A 16,370-nucleotide genomic window follows, 5' to 3' on the forward strand; every position below is an offset into this window, starting at 1 on the left:
CTCCAGGAGTAGTTGCAACAGAAAGAAATATGGGGCCAGATGACCAAGATTCCAAGCCTGCTTTTACTTTTACTATCTCATAACCTTGGCATTTGCATTTTTTCTGGTCTCAGTTTCCTCATGTATAAAATGGGACTTAGATGACCTTCAGGCCCCTTTCAGCTTTAAGTCTTAAGTCCTGTGCAAAGGGCTGGTTCTCTTGACCGACCAGAAGGCTCTGAATGAAAGAATATTTATGTCCCACAAGGAATGTCCTTTTCTTCAGGTTCCCCATTAACTTGACCTTTATGGATCTCTGGCCAGCCACAGTGAGGCACTCAGAACTGGACATCACACTGAGGCCAAGGGAGACCTTCAGTACTTGGAATTGGTTGCTTTGGGCCCTTGATACTGATGAGACCTGTGCTCCAGGGGCAGGAGTCCCTACCTGGTTGAGTCTTCCTTGGGGGGAAGGAATAGGTGGGAACAGAGAAGAAGCAGCTGGAAACTAAACACTGCTTATACCTGGTTCCCTTATCAATCAATCAGTTAACAGATCAATAAGCATTTATGGAATTCCTACTAGGTGCCAGCTGCTGGGGATTCCAATCCAAAAGTGAAAGTACTTTCATTCTATCAGCATTCTTAGGGTAGAGGCTATCTCTTTATCCCCTGGGAACCCTATGGGCTCTGTATCTATGGGCAAAGTCTTCCAAGAGATTTTTTCCCTATTGGGGTTCAAGTCCCCATTCGTTCAATGGAACCTGTCCCTTGAGGATCAATAGTTTCCTCTGCTTGGCCCTGACACCCCTGTGGGGTTTCAATAAGGACTGTTGGGTTGGAGAAGATGGGCCCCTGGGTGGGGTCTTGCCCAGGTAGCCTCCCGTGTGATTTTTAGGAAATGCCTTACAGGCAGCTTCTCAGTTTGGTTCTGGGGAATGGGGAGGACTGGAAGGAACAAACAGACCAGGGAAGATAGAGGAGGGGGCCCCAATATCTGCCTTAGTAGTTCTGTAGTCCAACTTGTAGACAAAGAAGACATCCTTGACAGGTGGTCATCTAGACTTGACTTAAGGACCTCCAGTGAAGGCAAGGAGATGACAACACATTCCACTTTAAGACTTGGTCATTGTTAGGAGGCTATTTCCTTATACTGAACCCAAACCTACCCCTTCTTCCCCAGTCCCCCACATTGTCCTCAGTTCTGCCCCTCTGGGGCCTGAGAGAACTAGTCTTAGATCATGTGATCATAGAGAAGCTTAGAGCTGGAAGGCACCTTAGAAGTAATCTGGTCTTCTCCCTCTTTTGGACATATGAGGAAACTGAGGTCCAGAGAGGATGTACCCAATGTAACATAGGTAAGAAGTGACAGAACCATGAATGGGTCTAACCATAGCCACTTTGACTCCAAATCCAAGATTCTTTTCATTGCCCCTAATCCCTAAGCCTTCTCTTCTCCAGATTCAATATGCCCAGTTCTTTCAACTGATCCTGTCCCTTCATCACCCTGATCATCCTTCCTCATATAATGGAAGGGCCCTCAGAGACCATCTAGTAAAGCCTTCTTCCTTTATAAATGAGGAAACTGAGGCCAAAGAAGGATAAGGCACTTACCCAAGGTCACACAGAGATGAGATTTGGTACCATGCTGTCTCCCAATACTGAAAAGCTTGAAATAACAGTGGGTCCTGGGCCAGGGACATATGACCACTGGGGCAGTGTGGAGGCCAGGTCTTAGAGGGTTGTGCAGCAGTGGTATATGGAGGGTTTGAGAGGAAGAATGGGGTAATGGAAGGAACACTGGATTCAGATCCTAGAGATCGGGGTTCAAATTCCAGCTCTGAGGCTGGCTGTGGGTAACGTCTTCAAGTCTGTTTTTTTATCAATAAAATACTTTTACTATCTCAAGACCCCAAAGGATTGTGAAGGGAGTGGTTTATCCACATTAAGGTGCTATGTTAGGTGTAAGTTTCTACCCAAGACACCTGGGAGGGTTCACTAGGGTCCCCTAGAGGAAGGGATGTTTGTTGGGGGGAGAACAGTGATGTGGCTCCCCAATAGCTCTAGCTTCCTCCTTCAACCCTAGCCTTGCTCCCTACCTCAACCCTTCTTGCCTTCCGCCTCCCTAGATGCCTTCCTGTCCTCCCATTAAGTCCATGGGTTCTGTAGCTCCTGTGATTCATTCCCAGTCCAGGGGCTGCTACTCTGGGGAAAAAATGAGTCTGAGGGAGGAAGGAGAAAGAGATAGAAATGTTTCCCTACAGCAGTTTGGAAGAGTTGTGTGTCAAACCCTAGCAGGAAATCATCAGGGGAAATGGTGTACAGCTGAGGGCTGGGGATAAAGGAAAGAGGAAAGATAAGCCTGGTCTCTCTCCCAGAGAGATTCCTGATTCCTACAGCCCAGTGTGGACTCCATGATTTAGTATTTTATATAACCATAAGATGTCAGAGATGGGAGGGGCCTAGAATAGAGAATGTCAGAGCTGGGAGGGCCCTTAGAACATGGAATCTCAAAGCTGGAAGGTCCTTTAGAGCAGAGAATGTCAGAGTTGGGAGGGGATTTAGAACCCAGAATGTCAGAGTTGTGGGAGTGGGGCTTAGGACAGAAAATGTAAGAACTGGGAGAGCCTTAGAACACAGGATGTCAGAGCTGGGAGGGCCCTTAGAACACAGAATGTCAGAGCTGGGAGGGCCCTTAGAACTCAAGATGTCAGAGCTGGGAGGGCCCTCCCTTAGAACAGAGAATGTCAGAGCTGGGAGGGCCCTTAGAACACAGGATGTCAGAGCTGGGAGGGCCCTTAGAACAGAGAATATCAAAACTGGATTAGCTCTTGCTTCCTCCTTCAGCCATAGCCTTGCTTTTGGAAGGGGTATCAGAACTGGACAGGATCTTAGCAAATGAAACGGGGAGACTGGAAGGAAGCTTAGTACACAGAGTGTCAGAATTGGGAGCAATCATAGAGAATACCTAATCCAAACCCCTCATTTCCCAGGTGGGAAAGTTAATGTGCAGGCAGGCCACGAGCATTTATTAAGCACTTATGCTTCAGACAATATACTAAGCACTGGGGACACAAAGACAAACAAAAAGACAGTACCTGCCCTCAAGGAGTTTGCCATCTAGTGGAGGAAGACAATATATAGAAGGATATGAAAGGCAGGGGGCTATAGAATGTACCCCAATTTTTGGGGGGAAGTGTGAAGTTCAGAGATTCTGAAGCATGACCAGGAGGGAATTGAATCGTGGGTATCCAGGGCTTGTCCTCACAGTGGAGCCTGCAGAAGGCACTCACCAATGAGAGAAGAGGACCAATATGGCGGAGGGATGTTCCAGTGTGAGAAGGCAACTGAGTCATAGTGGAGAATTTGGAGAGTGACAACAGCTCAGACGAGAGGGGAATGTGCAACAGGGAGGTCTGGTTTGTCTAGCACACACAACCTTCTGGAGTGTTTTCTGTTCCATATCTGGGGTTCTGGTTTCTGAAAGACTAGAAGTTGCTCCAGGGCAGGGGGTGCTGTCTGATTCCTCTTCTTATTCCTGAAACACTCAGTACGCTAAGGCTGAGGAATCGAGGCTGAAGACAGGAGCAGGCAAGGATCTGAGATCTACTAAGGCTTTAACACTGGAAGGACAAGGCACATCAATTGTGTCAATTGGAATGAGAATGTTTAAAAAATTGTTTATAATTTTCCTATTAGTATGATTTCACCTGTGTAAATGCTTTGTAAATACAAATAATTACAAGCAGATACTATGATTTTATTTGAAGTAAAAATTTACATCTTCATATCTCTGTTCTCTTTAACTTGTGAATTAAAAAAAAGCAACTGTCAATTGACATAGGGCTGGTCCTTCAAGGAATTCTTAAAGTCTGATCCTTCTAGCTTTATACTGATGACAGGCTCTAGGGGGAAGGGTTTTGGGTCAGCCAAGTTTTCCAGAAAGAAGATTCCATCTTATTCTTTCTGGAGGTCTCATCTCTCCAATGGGTCCCTGAGAGAGCAAAGAGCCCAATATTTATTCAGGATGGAGTGTGTGGTCTGGGGCTATCCCAACCCCCAATGGCACCAGCAGGTTGGATCCCCAGAGGATGGGTTCTGTGTCCCATCAGGGCTCCGTGGTTAGCTCCGAGGGGTTAGTTATGGTCTTCCAATGAAAACCCCCAATGGGCTTAATATTTGGTGACTGATTCCCTGCCTGGTTCACACTGGGAGATCCCTTCCGTGATGAAATAGCAGACTTTGCATGTATTGGGTGAGTGTGACTTTATGTAGTTGCTGGAGTCCTGGATTCCCTTCTCTGCTCTTCTAGGATGCTCTCTGTCCTTCCCACTTTCTCCTCTCTGCTCTTTGTAGAGGTGAGGGATGGAGAGAGAGGTGGGAAGGAAGGAGGGAGGGAGGGGTGGGAAGGAAGGAGGGAGAGAGAGGTGGGAGCACATCGACAGTTTTCTTCAAACAACACTTAAGAACACAGCAGAACTGATAGCTACATTAGACCTGCTGAGCAGGCCTGTTTAATTGAAAATGCCATCTGTAATTTAAATGTCAGAATGGGGACGCTGATTAAAGCCCGCCTTGATTACCAGGGCTCTTTTTGCAGCTTCAAAACAGACCAAAAGAATCCTGCAAATCAACCATGGAACACAGCATTATCGAGCGATTCATGGATTCCAGGGGTCCCTCCCCTGCAGAGCTCTGCTCTGGGTTGTGGCCACTGAGGCAAGGGGAGGGGATGCTCTCTCCGGCTGCTGATGCCACTGGCTCATGTTCAGCAGCCCAAAGACTCTGCCTTTCCCAGTTCCTAGCCTGGCCAAGTCCTGAAGAAGGATCTCTGTGTGCATAGTCATTGGCCAATGGGTCTTGGCGGGGGAGGGACATGACCAGAACCCAGGGCGTACATTTTACCTGGTTCTCTCTTTGGATCATTGGATCCCAGGTTGTGATTGTGTGTGGTTGTGGTTTGTCCTTCCTTCTTGAAGAGGACTATGGCATCAGGAAGATGATGCCATGATTTGCATGTGACTTGGATTTCAGTGAGGCAGGGCTGTGCAAAACCACCAGCCTCACTTTTTTACTGGGGAGTCATCTGGGGGGGTGGGGCAGTGGCCAGATATCCATCGGGATGACTGGAGATGGCCCAGGACCACAAGATTAGAGTTCTAAAATTGAAACTGGCTCCTTTTACAGATGAGGAAGCTGAGGTATAGAGAATTTAAGGGACTTGTCCAAGGTCTCACAGATAGTCAGTAGAACAATAATTTGACTTCTAATTTAGCATTCCGGCCATGCCATCCCAGGAAGACTGATCTCTGTTTATTGTCTTCCAGCTTTCTCTATGGCAAACCTAATCTTTTAGAAGAGGCAACATAATATAGTGGGATAAAAACTGTGTTTGAATTCTTAAAGGTCGAAAGAGCCTTGACTGCCACCAACTAGATGTATGTCTGGGAGGAGGTCATGTTATCTATCTTCTTGGGCCTCAGTTTCCTCATCTGTAAATAAGGGGCTCTAACTGGATAGCCTCCAAGATCCCTTCCACCTCCAAAGCCTCCCCCCCCCATTCCCTTGAGCCCCAGATCGTTGACATTGAAGCTGTTTTCTGCCCAAATGACTTCTTCCCTCTAGCTTTTCTTTTCTTCCAAAGTTTGCTTTTTATATCATTTTTATTTCTAAGCATCCCTCTTCCTTCTGCAGAAAGTAGTCCCCTGTGACCAGAAACTAAAAAAAAAGATTAAAAAAGCGAGATTTAAAAAAGCATTTCAGCTTTTTAAAGCCGAGCCTGGCAGAGTGTGCAATGTTGCTTACCCATAGTCCCCCACCCTGTAAAGAAGGGGGGAGTATATTTTTTTCCTCTTTTCAAAGGTTGATTGTTATAATTACACAGTGCTCAGCCACATTACTCTAGAGGAGGGATCTTTGCTCATATTTTGAAAGCCCAGAGTCTTGAATCCTGCACATGGCCAAACTCTAGTTAACCTCATCACTGTTCCTCTGATTTCTCCCCCTGTGAATTGAATCTATGCCACCTTCATCCCTTCCCCTCTTCTAACACCTCCCTTATTCTACTTCCCAATTCATCTGCTACAGGATGCCGGGAGCTGTGTCTTCAGTTCTGAACTGCCTTTGTTTGTGGGACTTCCTCAGGGGGTGTGGAGGCCCTGCTAAATCTCTCATGGCCTTCTCTGAGCCCCAGTGACATGCCAGGACCCGACCTGCCCCATTTTGTGCCCTCAGCCTTTCCCATTCTGACCCACGAGCTGAGCAGAAGAAAACAGAGGCAACTTCACTCCTCATTAGAGAGGTCTCCATCTTCTAGGGTCATCACAACTTCTGTGTTCTCAGCTTGTTAGAGAAAAACAACTATCTGCTTTAGTATTGATTTGCATAATTCCGGTCTAATTAGGTTAGGCCTCTCTAGAGTGGCAGAGAGAAGGCTGACTCCTCTCCCTCTTATTGACATTGCTGTGAACTTGGACTTAGGATGACCTGTCTCCTGGGAACCTTCTGGCAGCTCACATTTGCAGAGTTGGTTACAGTTAGCAAAATTATCTGTATTGCAAATTTGTAGAACATCAGAGCTGGAATGGACCTTGGGGGAGGGGTTTCTTTGAGTTCAGTCCCCATGCAGAAGTACTTCCCTTGCCTTCCCTTGCCTTCCCTTTCCTTTCCTTTCCTTGCCTTGCCTTGCTTTCCCTTCCCTTCCCTTCCTGTATATAAATGTGAGTTATTTATTATTATGATAATGATGATGATCAAAGGAAACAATGTGATTTCATGACCTCTGGTTTTGAAGTCAAGAAATCTGCATTTTGAGCCTTTCTCCTATGTGTATTGTGGTCTAGTGGACAGAGCCCTGACTCCAAAGTTGCATGATTTGGGTTTAAATTCTACTTCTGGTATTTGTTACTGGTGTGACCCTGGGCAAGTAACTTAACCACCTTGGACCTCAGTTTCCTCATTTGCAGGATGAAGATAACAATACTTATAATACTGATCTCCTGGGGATGATTTGAGAAAAGTCCTTGGTAGACATCACCGTGTTTTATAAATGTGACCCCAGGGTTACTCAGGCAGTAACAAAAGTGTAAAGAACTCAGGTCTTCTGATTCCTGATGCATTGGTCAGCTCTGTCAGTCCATATTCACATCTAAGAGCAGTGAGTTTTTTCTGGGGAGCAAAGGGACGGAATATAAAGAGGACTCCCATCATCTTCCCCTGCTCCAGCTGACCTCAGGGCTCCGATGCACTCTGACTTAGAAAACTAAGACATCCCTAGAAGCCAAGTGTGACTTCTGCTGGAAGCAGGTCTCTGAGGACAGATGATTTGCTCATTAAGTGTCACTGTTGGGGCTGAACAAGGACCTTCTCTGAGGAAGGCGTGTCGCTGGTCTAGGTTTCTTTGAGGGTCATTATCCTTGATAGGACTCCAGGCTGGTTCTAGGCCAGTGGCATAGGTAGGGCACACACAGGATAAGAGCTCTCAAGCTGGAAGGCATTTTAGAGGCAATTAAGTCCAACCCTCTCATTTTTACAGAAAAGTTAATTGAGGCACAGAGCTCTAGCAAGGGCATACAGCTAGTAAATGTCTCAGGCGGATTTAAAACCAGGCCTTTCTGATTCCAAGTCCAGTATTCTTCCTACTTACTGTACTGGTCTGCTCTATTCCAGGTAGCCAAAAATAATGAATTATAACTTCTCTCTTCCTATTGTGGATACTGTTATCCTTCCAGTCACCCAGGTTCACACTTGCAGTCACTCCTTCCCTCTCTTCTCTCATACCTAATCAACTGTGGATTGTTGCTGATTATATTTCTTTTTCTCCACTCACGCAGTCAGTACCTACCCTAGTGCAGACCCTTGCCTCGACTTTTGTAACTACTACTACTAATGCAACTCCCTGCTTCTCCCCTTTCTAATCCACCATCCACAAACTGCCAAATTTATGTTCTCCAAAACAGTTCTAACCACATCACTCCCCTGCTCATGAAACCTCAGTGACTCCCTATGGCCCCAGGGTGAAGTACAAACTCTCTTTGGCATTGATTTAAAGCCGTTCACAGTCTGATGCAGATTGATTTCTTTTTGCTTCCCTTTCTTCATGCACTCTACATTCTAACCAAACTGAACTATCCCCCAAATCCTCCATCTCCTGTATCGGCTTCAGTGCAACTCTCTTCTTCCTATAGGATTTAGTCCCTTAGAATTCCTAGGTTTTTCCAGGTGTCACTTCTTGCATGAAGCCTTTCCCAATCCCCTTGCCCCAGTTGTCTTTATCTCTTTTTATAGATGAGGATCTGAAGCTCAAAGTGGTTGAGTGGCTTACTCAGGCTCACACAGCTAGCTGAGGCAAGATTTGAATCTGGATCTTAGCTTAGCACACAGTAGGTGCTCACTAAATGTTGATTGATTGAACTTCCTGAGTGCAAGCCTAGAGCTCTGCAGGTCATAGAGTGGCAGAAGTCTGAAAATGGGCATCAGGAGACCTAGATTTAGGTCCCTTCTCTGCCACTTAAATGCTGTGTGACATTTGGAGAATAATCTCTCTGAGCTTCAGGCTCAGTTTGTGGGTAAACAAACCAGGCATAATCCCCACACACTGATTCCCTCAAAGGAAAGTGTTTTGCAAAGCTTCTTTTTTTTGGTGGGGTGAGGGATAGGGGTGTGAATCAATGATTTAATTAGTGGAGGGATTTACTAGGAGGAAATTCTCTCTACCCCTGCGGATGGGTAACCTCTCCAACTCATAGTATTGGAGAGTTTCCTAGGGGCAATGAGGGTTAGGAGGTGCCCAAGGTCATACGGCCAAGGTATATTAAGGTTGGAACTTAAAGCCTGCTTTTCCAACTACAAGACTGGCTCCCTGTCTGCCGCAATGTTTTCTACTTTGCCACCTTAAAGTGGTTGTTGTTTTTTTTTTTAATGTGAGCTGTTATTATGAATGGAACTTGCTGTGGAACTTGGATTCAGGAGATCTAGTCCTGGATCTGACTTCTATTTACCATGTAATCTGAGGCAAGTCCCTTTCCAGGTCTCAGTTTCTCTATCTGTAAAATGGGGGAGGAGACTTTGATGATATCTTAGAGGCTTTCCTGCTCTGACATGCAATCATTTTAAGATGGTCCAGCCTCTCTTAGCCCTCTCCCTGGACCCAGTCCTTCCTTAGCCTGTACTGCTTGCTAGCATTTTTATCCTTTCTATGTCTTTCGTGGTTGAAATCCCTAAAACAGCTGGCCCAGCCCTGCCCAATCTCCCTCCTCTTTTCTTTCTCCTCCTGACAATTATGTGCAACATTAAAACTGGCTCATGGACCAAGTTATTACCACCCAAGAATAATCGCCGCCTCTGCTACAAGAAACTAATTAACAGTATGCAATGAAGGAAAAATAGATTCAATTAATTAGTGGCTTAATAAGAACCAGCCATTACTACAGGCTTGGCTGGGGAAGGAGAGTGGGGCTGATGGTGGCAAAGAGCTGGGGGAATGGAAGTCTCGACCACCCAAAATAGTCACAGTCTCCTAGGTCAGCTTCATTGAGGGAAGACAGCCCTGAAAGACGGACCACAGGATGAAGCCAGGGACAGGCATTGTTTGGAGTCAGGAGACTTGGTTCCTGCTTTTTACTCCCTTGAGCAAGGCATTTCTCTCTTTTCTAGGTCTCAGTTTCCTTTGTAAAGAAAAGGAAGTGAACTAGCTGTCTCTAAGATTCCTTCTAGCCTGCTTGTTTACGAGTCTGTGCTGAGATCAAATTTAAAGATGAGGAAATGGAGTAGAGTGGAAAGTGACTTGCCCACACTCACACAACTAGAAATTGATAGTTCTAGGACCAAGACCAGGGGTGTGCTGGTAAATATTTAACAATCAGCCATGGCGGGGCAGGGGGGGGGAATGTACATATAACATATCTTCACCATCATTTTCTTAAGTCTAGAGAATCAACAAAACAATAAATCAAGGCTTGATTTATAGCATTTGCCAGTTTCAAAGGTTCGTGCTTTGCATGAGCTAAATGCTCATGCTGAAAATGCAACTACCATGTTTCCCCAATAATAAGACACTGTCTTATTATTTTTTTTGGACAGAAAAACACCAGAGGGCTTATTTTCAGGGGAGGGCTTATTTTAATGAACATTGACAGCAATTTTAATAAACAGGTAAATGTGAACAAAAAAATGTACCTTTATTCAATAAGCAAATCACTGGGGAAGAACAGGATGACGCGCTCACTGCTGCAGCTCTGATTGGATGCAGCTCGGAGCACGGCGTGTGTTTCACCCGGGGGGGGGGAGGAGGGGGGAAACAGTGCATACAGAGGGTACCATAATGTAGCGTGTAGCACAGGGGATCACCTTCACTGCAGTAGCAATCTCAATAGGGCTTATTTTCAGGGGAGAGCTTATTTTAGAGGAATCTTACACAGTAAGGGGAGGGCTTATTTTTGGGATAGGTCTTATTATCGGGGAAACATGGTATCAGCTAATACCAGCTGGTTTGAGCTGGCTCCAGCACACCCCTGATGAGGACAGACATTTGCAGTGAAAAGAACCTTGGGATATATATTTTGAATCCTCTCATGTTTTGCTGTGCACATGACATGCTTTTTTCCTTTTCTTATTTTGTATTTAAGTCTTGATATTTAAGCTTATAGTAAGTTTTTTCTGTTCTTATTGTGTATTTAAATTTTAGTATTTGTCTAAAATAAAAAAAGGGAAACAACCTTGGACTTAGAATCAGAGCATCTATGTTCAAATCCCATCTCAAACAAGAGAGATCTTGTTGAATTTCAGCAAACACTTTCTCTCTGAGCCTCAGTTTCCCTCTCTGTAAAATGAGGGAGTTGGACTAGGGTCAGTAGAAGCATGTAGGATTTGTAGTCAGAGGACTTGGAACTGAATCTTGGCACTGCCACTTACTACCTGAATGACCTTGGGTTAATCATCCTATTTTCCTGACCTTCAGTTTTCTCGTCTACAAAAAGATATTGGGTTAGATGGGTCTTTAGGGTTCTTCCAACTCTACTGCTATGACCTTATGATTTTAGAGGATATTCTGACTCTCTCCCTCAGTTTTCAATCCTATAAATCTTAAGATGTCTAGAATATAACATAGTGCTGCTGTAAGTATCAATGATATCGAGTTGGAAGGAATTCTTTATAGTTGGAAGGTTCCTTCCAACCTCAGAAGTCATAAAATCCAATCACCTTATTTTACAAAGAAAGAAACTGAGACCATAGAGTGATTTGCTAAACATTACACAAATGGTAGTAGGGGAGATTTGAACTCAGGTCCTTTGACTATAGAAACTGCTTTTATGGAAATGCCCCCAGTTGCCTCCCTTGGGATGGGGATATTCAGTATAGTGATAGAGAGCTGCTGCCTGGTAGCATAAGCTTGTTAGATGAGCTCCTCCTCCTCTCCTGGTCTTGAGAATGTTCCTTGAGCTCAGGCTTCCCCTGCAGCCTCCAGTCCTCTGAGACAAGGGCTTTTCCCAGGCATTGCAATTTATTCCTGTCAAAGGCTGCCACTGTGGTTCCACTGTCTTTCCAGCATGATGCTGATAAGGCATTTATTGAATTTATAATTTTAATTTATGTCTATTCTAATCCCATTATACTTCCCTCTTTTGTCTGCGCCTAGCTTGGTAAAGCTTTGCTATTGCAAAATAAGGTTCTTGCTAATATCCCACCAGGCCAGAGCAGGTCCCTATTTTTATTTTCCAGAAGGAACTCGGTGATGCAGACAGCCTAGGAAGGAAGGTATGTCCTCTGGGCTCCTTCTTTGAGAGAGGAGGAGGAGAGTTCCACTGACAGCAGCAGCTGTTTATAGGGTATTGTTTGGGGATGGCAGCTGTGCCACCAAGAATAGAGCTGAGTGACCTCCATGCTGACCCAGATAACAGCAGCTGAATGTGGAGAGATGAGATGGATATTAATGGAAAATCATTTATTAAGCGCTGGCAACATGCCAAACATTGTGCAATGCATTGATAGGGATACAAATATGAAAGCTAAGACATTCCTTGCCCTGCCCTAAATAAGTTTACGGCCTTAAAAAAATTAAATCATATTTTTTTCATTTAATACGCATTTATTATCTTTCCTTCTAACCTCTTTCAACCCTGTTGGAAAAAAAGGAAGACACAGCCTTTGTAACAAATATGCATATTTGAGCAAAACAAATCCCCACGTTGGCCATTAGCAAAAATGTATGTTTCCTTTTGCATCTCGAGTCTATCAGATCTTTGCCAGGAGGTGGGTAGTGCACTCCATCATTGGTCCCCTAGAATCACATTGTTGGTCATGACATTGATCAGAGTTTTTAAGTCTTTCAAAGTTTGTCTTCACAATGTTGTTATTGTATAACTTGTTTTGAAGATTTACATGAACTGATGCAAAGTAAAGTGAGCAGAACCAGGAAAATAGCATACACAGTAACAACAATATTGTATAATCATTAACTGTGAATGACTAAGTTGTTCTCAGCAATACAAGATCCAAGATGATTCCAAAGAATTCATGATGAAAAAATGCTACTACCTCCAGAGAAAGAACTAATGGAGTCTGAATGCAGATCAAAGTATATTATTTTTGCTTTTATTTTTTGTGGGTTTTTTTTGTCTCTGTTTTCTTTCATAACATAATCAATATGGATTTTTTTTTGCATGATGGCACATGCATTAAATTTAAACCAGCATTAAATTACTTACTGTCTCAGGGAGGGACGAGATAATTTGGAACTCAAAATTAAAAAAAAAAGTGTTAAAAATTGCTTCTGCTTGCAATTAGGAAAAATAAAATACTATTAAAAATAAATTGCTCTCCTGCTTCTGGACCCTTCACTCTGCATCGGGCATACAAGTCTTCATAGGCTTTTCCTGAAACTATCTCCTTCATTATTTCTTACAACACAATAGTATTCCATTAGTTTTCTAAATCACAATTTGTTCAGCCCCTCCCCAACTCATGGGTATCCGCTTAGTTTCTAGAGTTTATCTTTTAATAGGATGAGACCATACACACACTGGGGAGTGGTAGCAAGGGAGAGGTGTTTTGATTTGGAAAGTTAGAGGGACAGTACATGAAGCCATACAGGAGCAGGTTGACACACCCTTTTCGGGGATCTTAGCAGGTTTGATTTGGTTCTAGTTTCAAAACAAGACAATGGAGGGAGACAGTATGCAACAAGACAGTTGTTAAGAAGGCCAAAGAGTAAGAAGAAGCATTGGTGAGGACTTCTAGATAGTTGGCCATTGGAGGCCCTCACCAATCAGTACACTGGAGCCGCTGGGTGAAAGTTCCAGAGGTGAAAGAGCTAGACCCTTCCCACCATGAGAAAGAGATTTCACTTGGTAAGAGAATGCCACATTTGGTAGGATGCTGAGAAAACTGGTTGGATGTTACCCATTTGGCCAAAGATGGGGCTTCTTGCGTTTTCTTGGAGGTGATGTACTGGAAAAAACCCTGGGTTGTAGTAAAGAGAACCAGCTTTTAGAGACAGCTAGGTGACCCAGTGGATTGAAGGCTAAGCCTGGAGCCAGAAAGACTTGAGCTCAAATTCAGCCTCAAATACTCATGATCCTTGGCATGGTCTCATGATTCTCATGACCACTTAACCTCTGCCTCAGTTTCCTCAACTGTAACATGGGGATAATAATAGCACCCACCTGCCAGGATTATTGTGAAGATCAAATGCAATAATACTTGCGAAGTACTAAGCACAGTAGCTGACAGAGTCGATGCTTAATAAATGCTTGTTTAATTCCTTTTAGTCCTGGCTCTCTCTACTTCTAACCCTCCTTGGGCTGCTGTGAATATCATAGAACAGAATAAAAGTGATGGTGGTTTGGAAAAGTTGAAGAGCTACACAAAGCAGAAGGAGTCATTACGGGATAGATTTCTGAGGGGGAAAAAGAAGCAAGCATTGGGATCCCCAGAGATGGAATGTTTCTCACTCAGTGAATGGTTGGGATAGAGTGCTGCACTTGGGCTAAGGAAGATTTGGCTTAAATTCCCACCTTTGTGGCCAGAGGCAAGTCAGTAGCACTTTTGAGCCTCAGTCTTTCCATCCATAAAATGAAGAGAATAATACTGTAGTTCCTTGGTTGTTGTGAGGAACAAATGAGAAATTATGTATAAATGAACTTGGTGAAATTTGAAGGACAATATAAATATCAGCCATGTCAGTAAGTGTCATTTATTAATCCATTGGAACTAACACCATGGATGAGATGCCAAGTGCCTCTATTTGGAGAGACGGGGGTGGAAAGAGGGAAAATGACAAACAGGGAGAGAGCCAAAGCAGTATATAGATAATCAGGGGACCATACAATGCAAACTGAGGTCTGGGTGACCAAGTTTAACTAGGAAGGCAATTCTGAAGGAGATGGCTTTGAATGAGGGGAGAGAAGTTGATTACATGATTTATGAATGTCCTTGTTACGTACACACACCCTCTAGAGTATAAGCTTCTTGAGAACAAAGGTTACTTTTTAAAAAAAAAAACTTCATATCCCCCAGTATAGGGCCTGGCACACAGTAATCCTCCTAAACAAGTTTGTTGAATTGAATTGAAATAGCATAGGGGGTAATCACTAAATCCTGATCGTGTGGGCATTGAATTAATCATTATTGAATTGGACTGAAGGCATAAGAATGAAATGTGGGGAAGGAGTAAAGCCCTTCTGATTCCTTCTGTCCCCTGTACCAAGAAGAGGAAAGAGAGTTGAGGAGCCTGTTAGCATATACATGGCATGCTGTGGCTAGGTCTGGACAACTTATTTGGAGAGACATTGATGACCAGAAGTATGTTTTTTTTTTTAAAGCAATTGGGGTTAAGTGACTTACCCAAGGTCACACAGCTAGTAAGTGTTAAGTGTCTGAGGCTGGATTTGAACTCAGCTCCTCCTGACTCCAGGGCTCTATTCACTGAGCCACCTATCTGCCCCTAATCTCTCAAGTCTTAAGGGTCACTGAGCCTTGTGATCATTCAGAGGGGTACAGGACCAGAGTTAGCATGGAGGGAACAGGAGTGCAGTACCTGATTCAGTTCACTTGGCAGTTACATAAGCACAGGGATTGTGAGCATGTCAAGAGATGTGATGGATGGTTTTAGGCTGCAGCTTCTGGTTCTCAGGTTTCTGGGAAATTGGGGGAGCTCCAATAAATCTAAACAATTGATTAATATGAATGTCTTAAATCCCTCAGTGAATACTTGGTGCTGGTCAAAGTAATACATTTTGGCAGTGGGCGAGATCACCCAGAGTGCAAAGGATTGTTGTTATGTCAAGCTCAGAGCACAGCCTGCTTGTTGGGCCTTGCCTATGGAAAACTGATATATTGATACCGTGTACAATATTCTCCTGGTTCTGCTTACTTCACTCAGCATCAATTCATGTAAATCTTTCCAGGTTTTTCTAAATCTACCTGCTCACCATATCTTTTTTCTTTCTTTTTTGAGGGTCGTATGTCAGCATTTATTATTTTAATTCAAGAATAAGTTATGAAGAGGGTGGAGGGGAGAGAGAAGAAGGGAGGAAATGGGGAGACGAGAGCCTCTCATCTGTGTCTACGCTAGACAGGGTTGATCCTGATTTCTGAGCCTTGGTCCAGGGCACACAACAAAGCACATGATAAGATGGTGTTCCAGGGGTACATGTTTAGGAAAACATCAAGGGTGGCCAGAGTTACACATCCAACCAGAGGTGGGGACTGGGATTCTCCTTAGATTAGCAGCACCGCCTTCTGTTTAGGAACTGAAGCCTAGTGCTAAGTTCCATCCCACTTATTTCAGCTCTTATGAAACATTCTTGTAGTGAAAGTCTTTGTGCTAAAGAATTCTTTCATCACCTCTCTAACTTCCTGTACTTTGCTTCTAGGTTCTTTGAATATGCATCCAACTTGTAGGCTGACTGCTCAAGAGCTACTACATGCTCCTCAATTAAAGTGATCTGATCCAGGTAAGGCTGAAGTGCTGCAGATTTCTGGTTTAAGTCCTCTAGGTTTCTACTTATGTTTGCTGCAATATCTTTCATTTCTACATACTTTAAGCTGGTCAGTTTGTTCATATTATCCAGAAGTTTATAGTCTTTACTGGTGGCTGTTAGCTCACCTGTCAGGTATGTGCTCATTTTGGAGAAAATGTTCTGGCACAGCCCCATGACGTCCATGGCGGACTCTGTGGCCTCCTCAGCCATCTCTACCATGGCATTGTCTAGGCTGGGGAAGAGAGGAAAGAGAAAGCATGAAGGGAAGGATGGGGATGGGGGAGAAGTAGATGAAGGATTGGGAGGGAGAAGAGAGAGGAGGAGAGGTAAAGGGAGAAAGAAGGGAAGAAAAATGGAAGGGTCTCATAATTTCTTATAGCACAATAGTGTTCCATCACATTCGTATACCAC

At 44.0% G+C, this 16,370-nt stretch overlaps 1 protein-coding gene across 1 annotated transcript; it reads right to left on the minus strand.

Moving 5' to 3' along the window:
* Window positions 1–15,818: 15,818 nt before the first annotated feature.
* On the minus strand, window positions 15,819–16,169 carry LOC138154323 (biogenesis of lysosome-related organelles complex 1 subunit 2-like). The gene has a single exon (XM_069078969.1). The coding sequence runs from the start codon at window positions 16,167–16,169 to the stop codon at window positions 15,819–15,821; it is 351 nt and encodes a 116-aa protein (XP_068935070.1).
* Window positions 16,170–16,370: the final 201 nt, after the last annotated feature.

The sequence above is a fragment of the Petaurus breviceps genome, unplaced genomic scaffold (genome assembly GCF_028583685.1).
Source record: "Petaurus breviceps papuanus isolate PSGF00001 unplaced genomic scaffold, PetGlider_PUasm1.0 91041, whole genome shotgun sequence".
Taxonomy (NCBI): domain Eukaryota; kingdom Metazoa; phylum Chordata; class Mammalia; order Diprotodontia; family Petauridae; genus Petaurus; species Petaurus breviceps.

Excerpts from the sequence above, each read along its gene's own strand:
- LOC138154323 (XM_069078969.1), bottom strand. The coding sequence starts at position 16,169 with ATGGCTGAGGAGGCCACAGAGTCCGCCATGGACGTCATGGGGCTGTGC.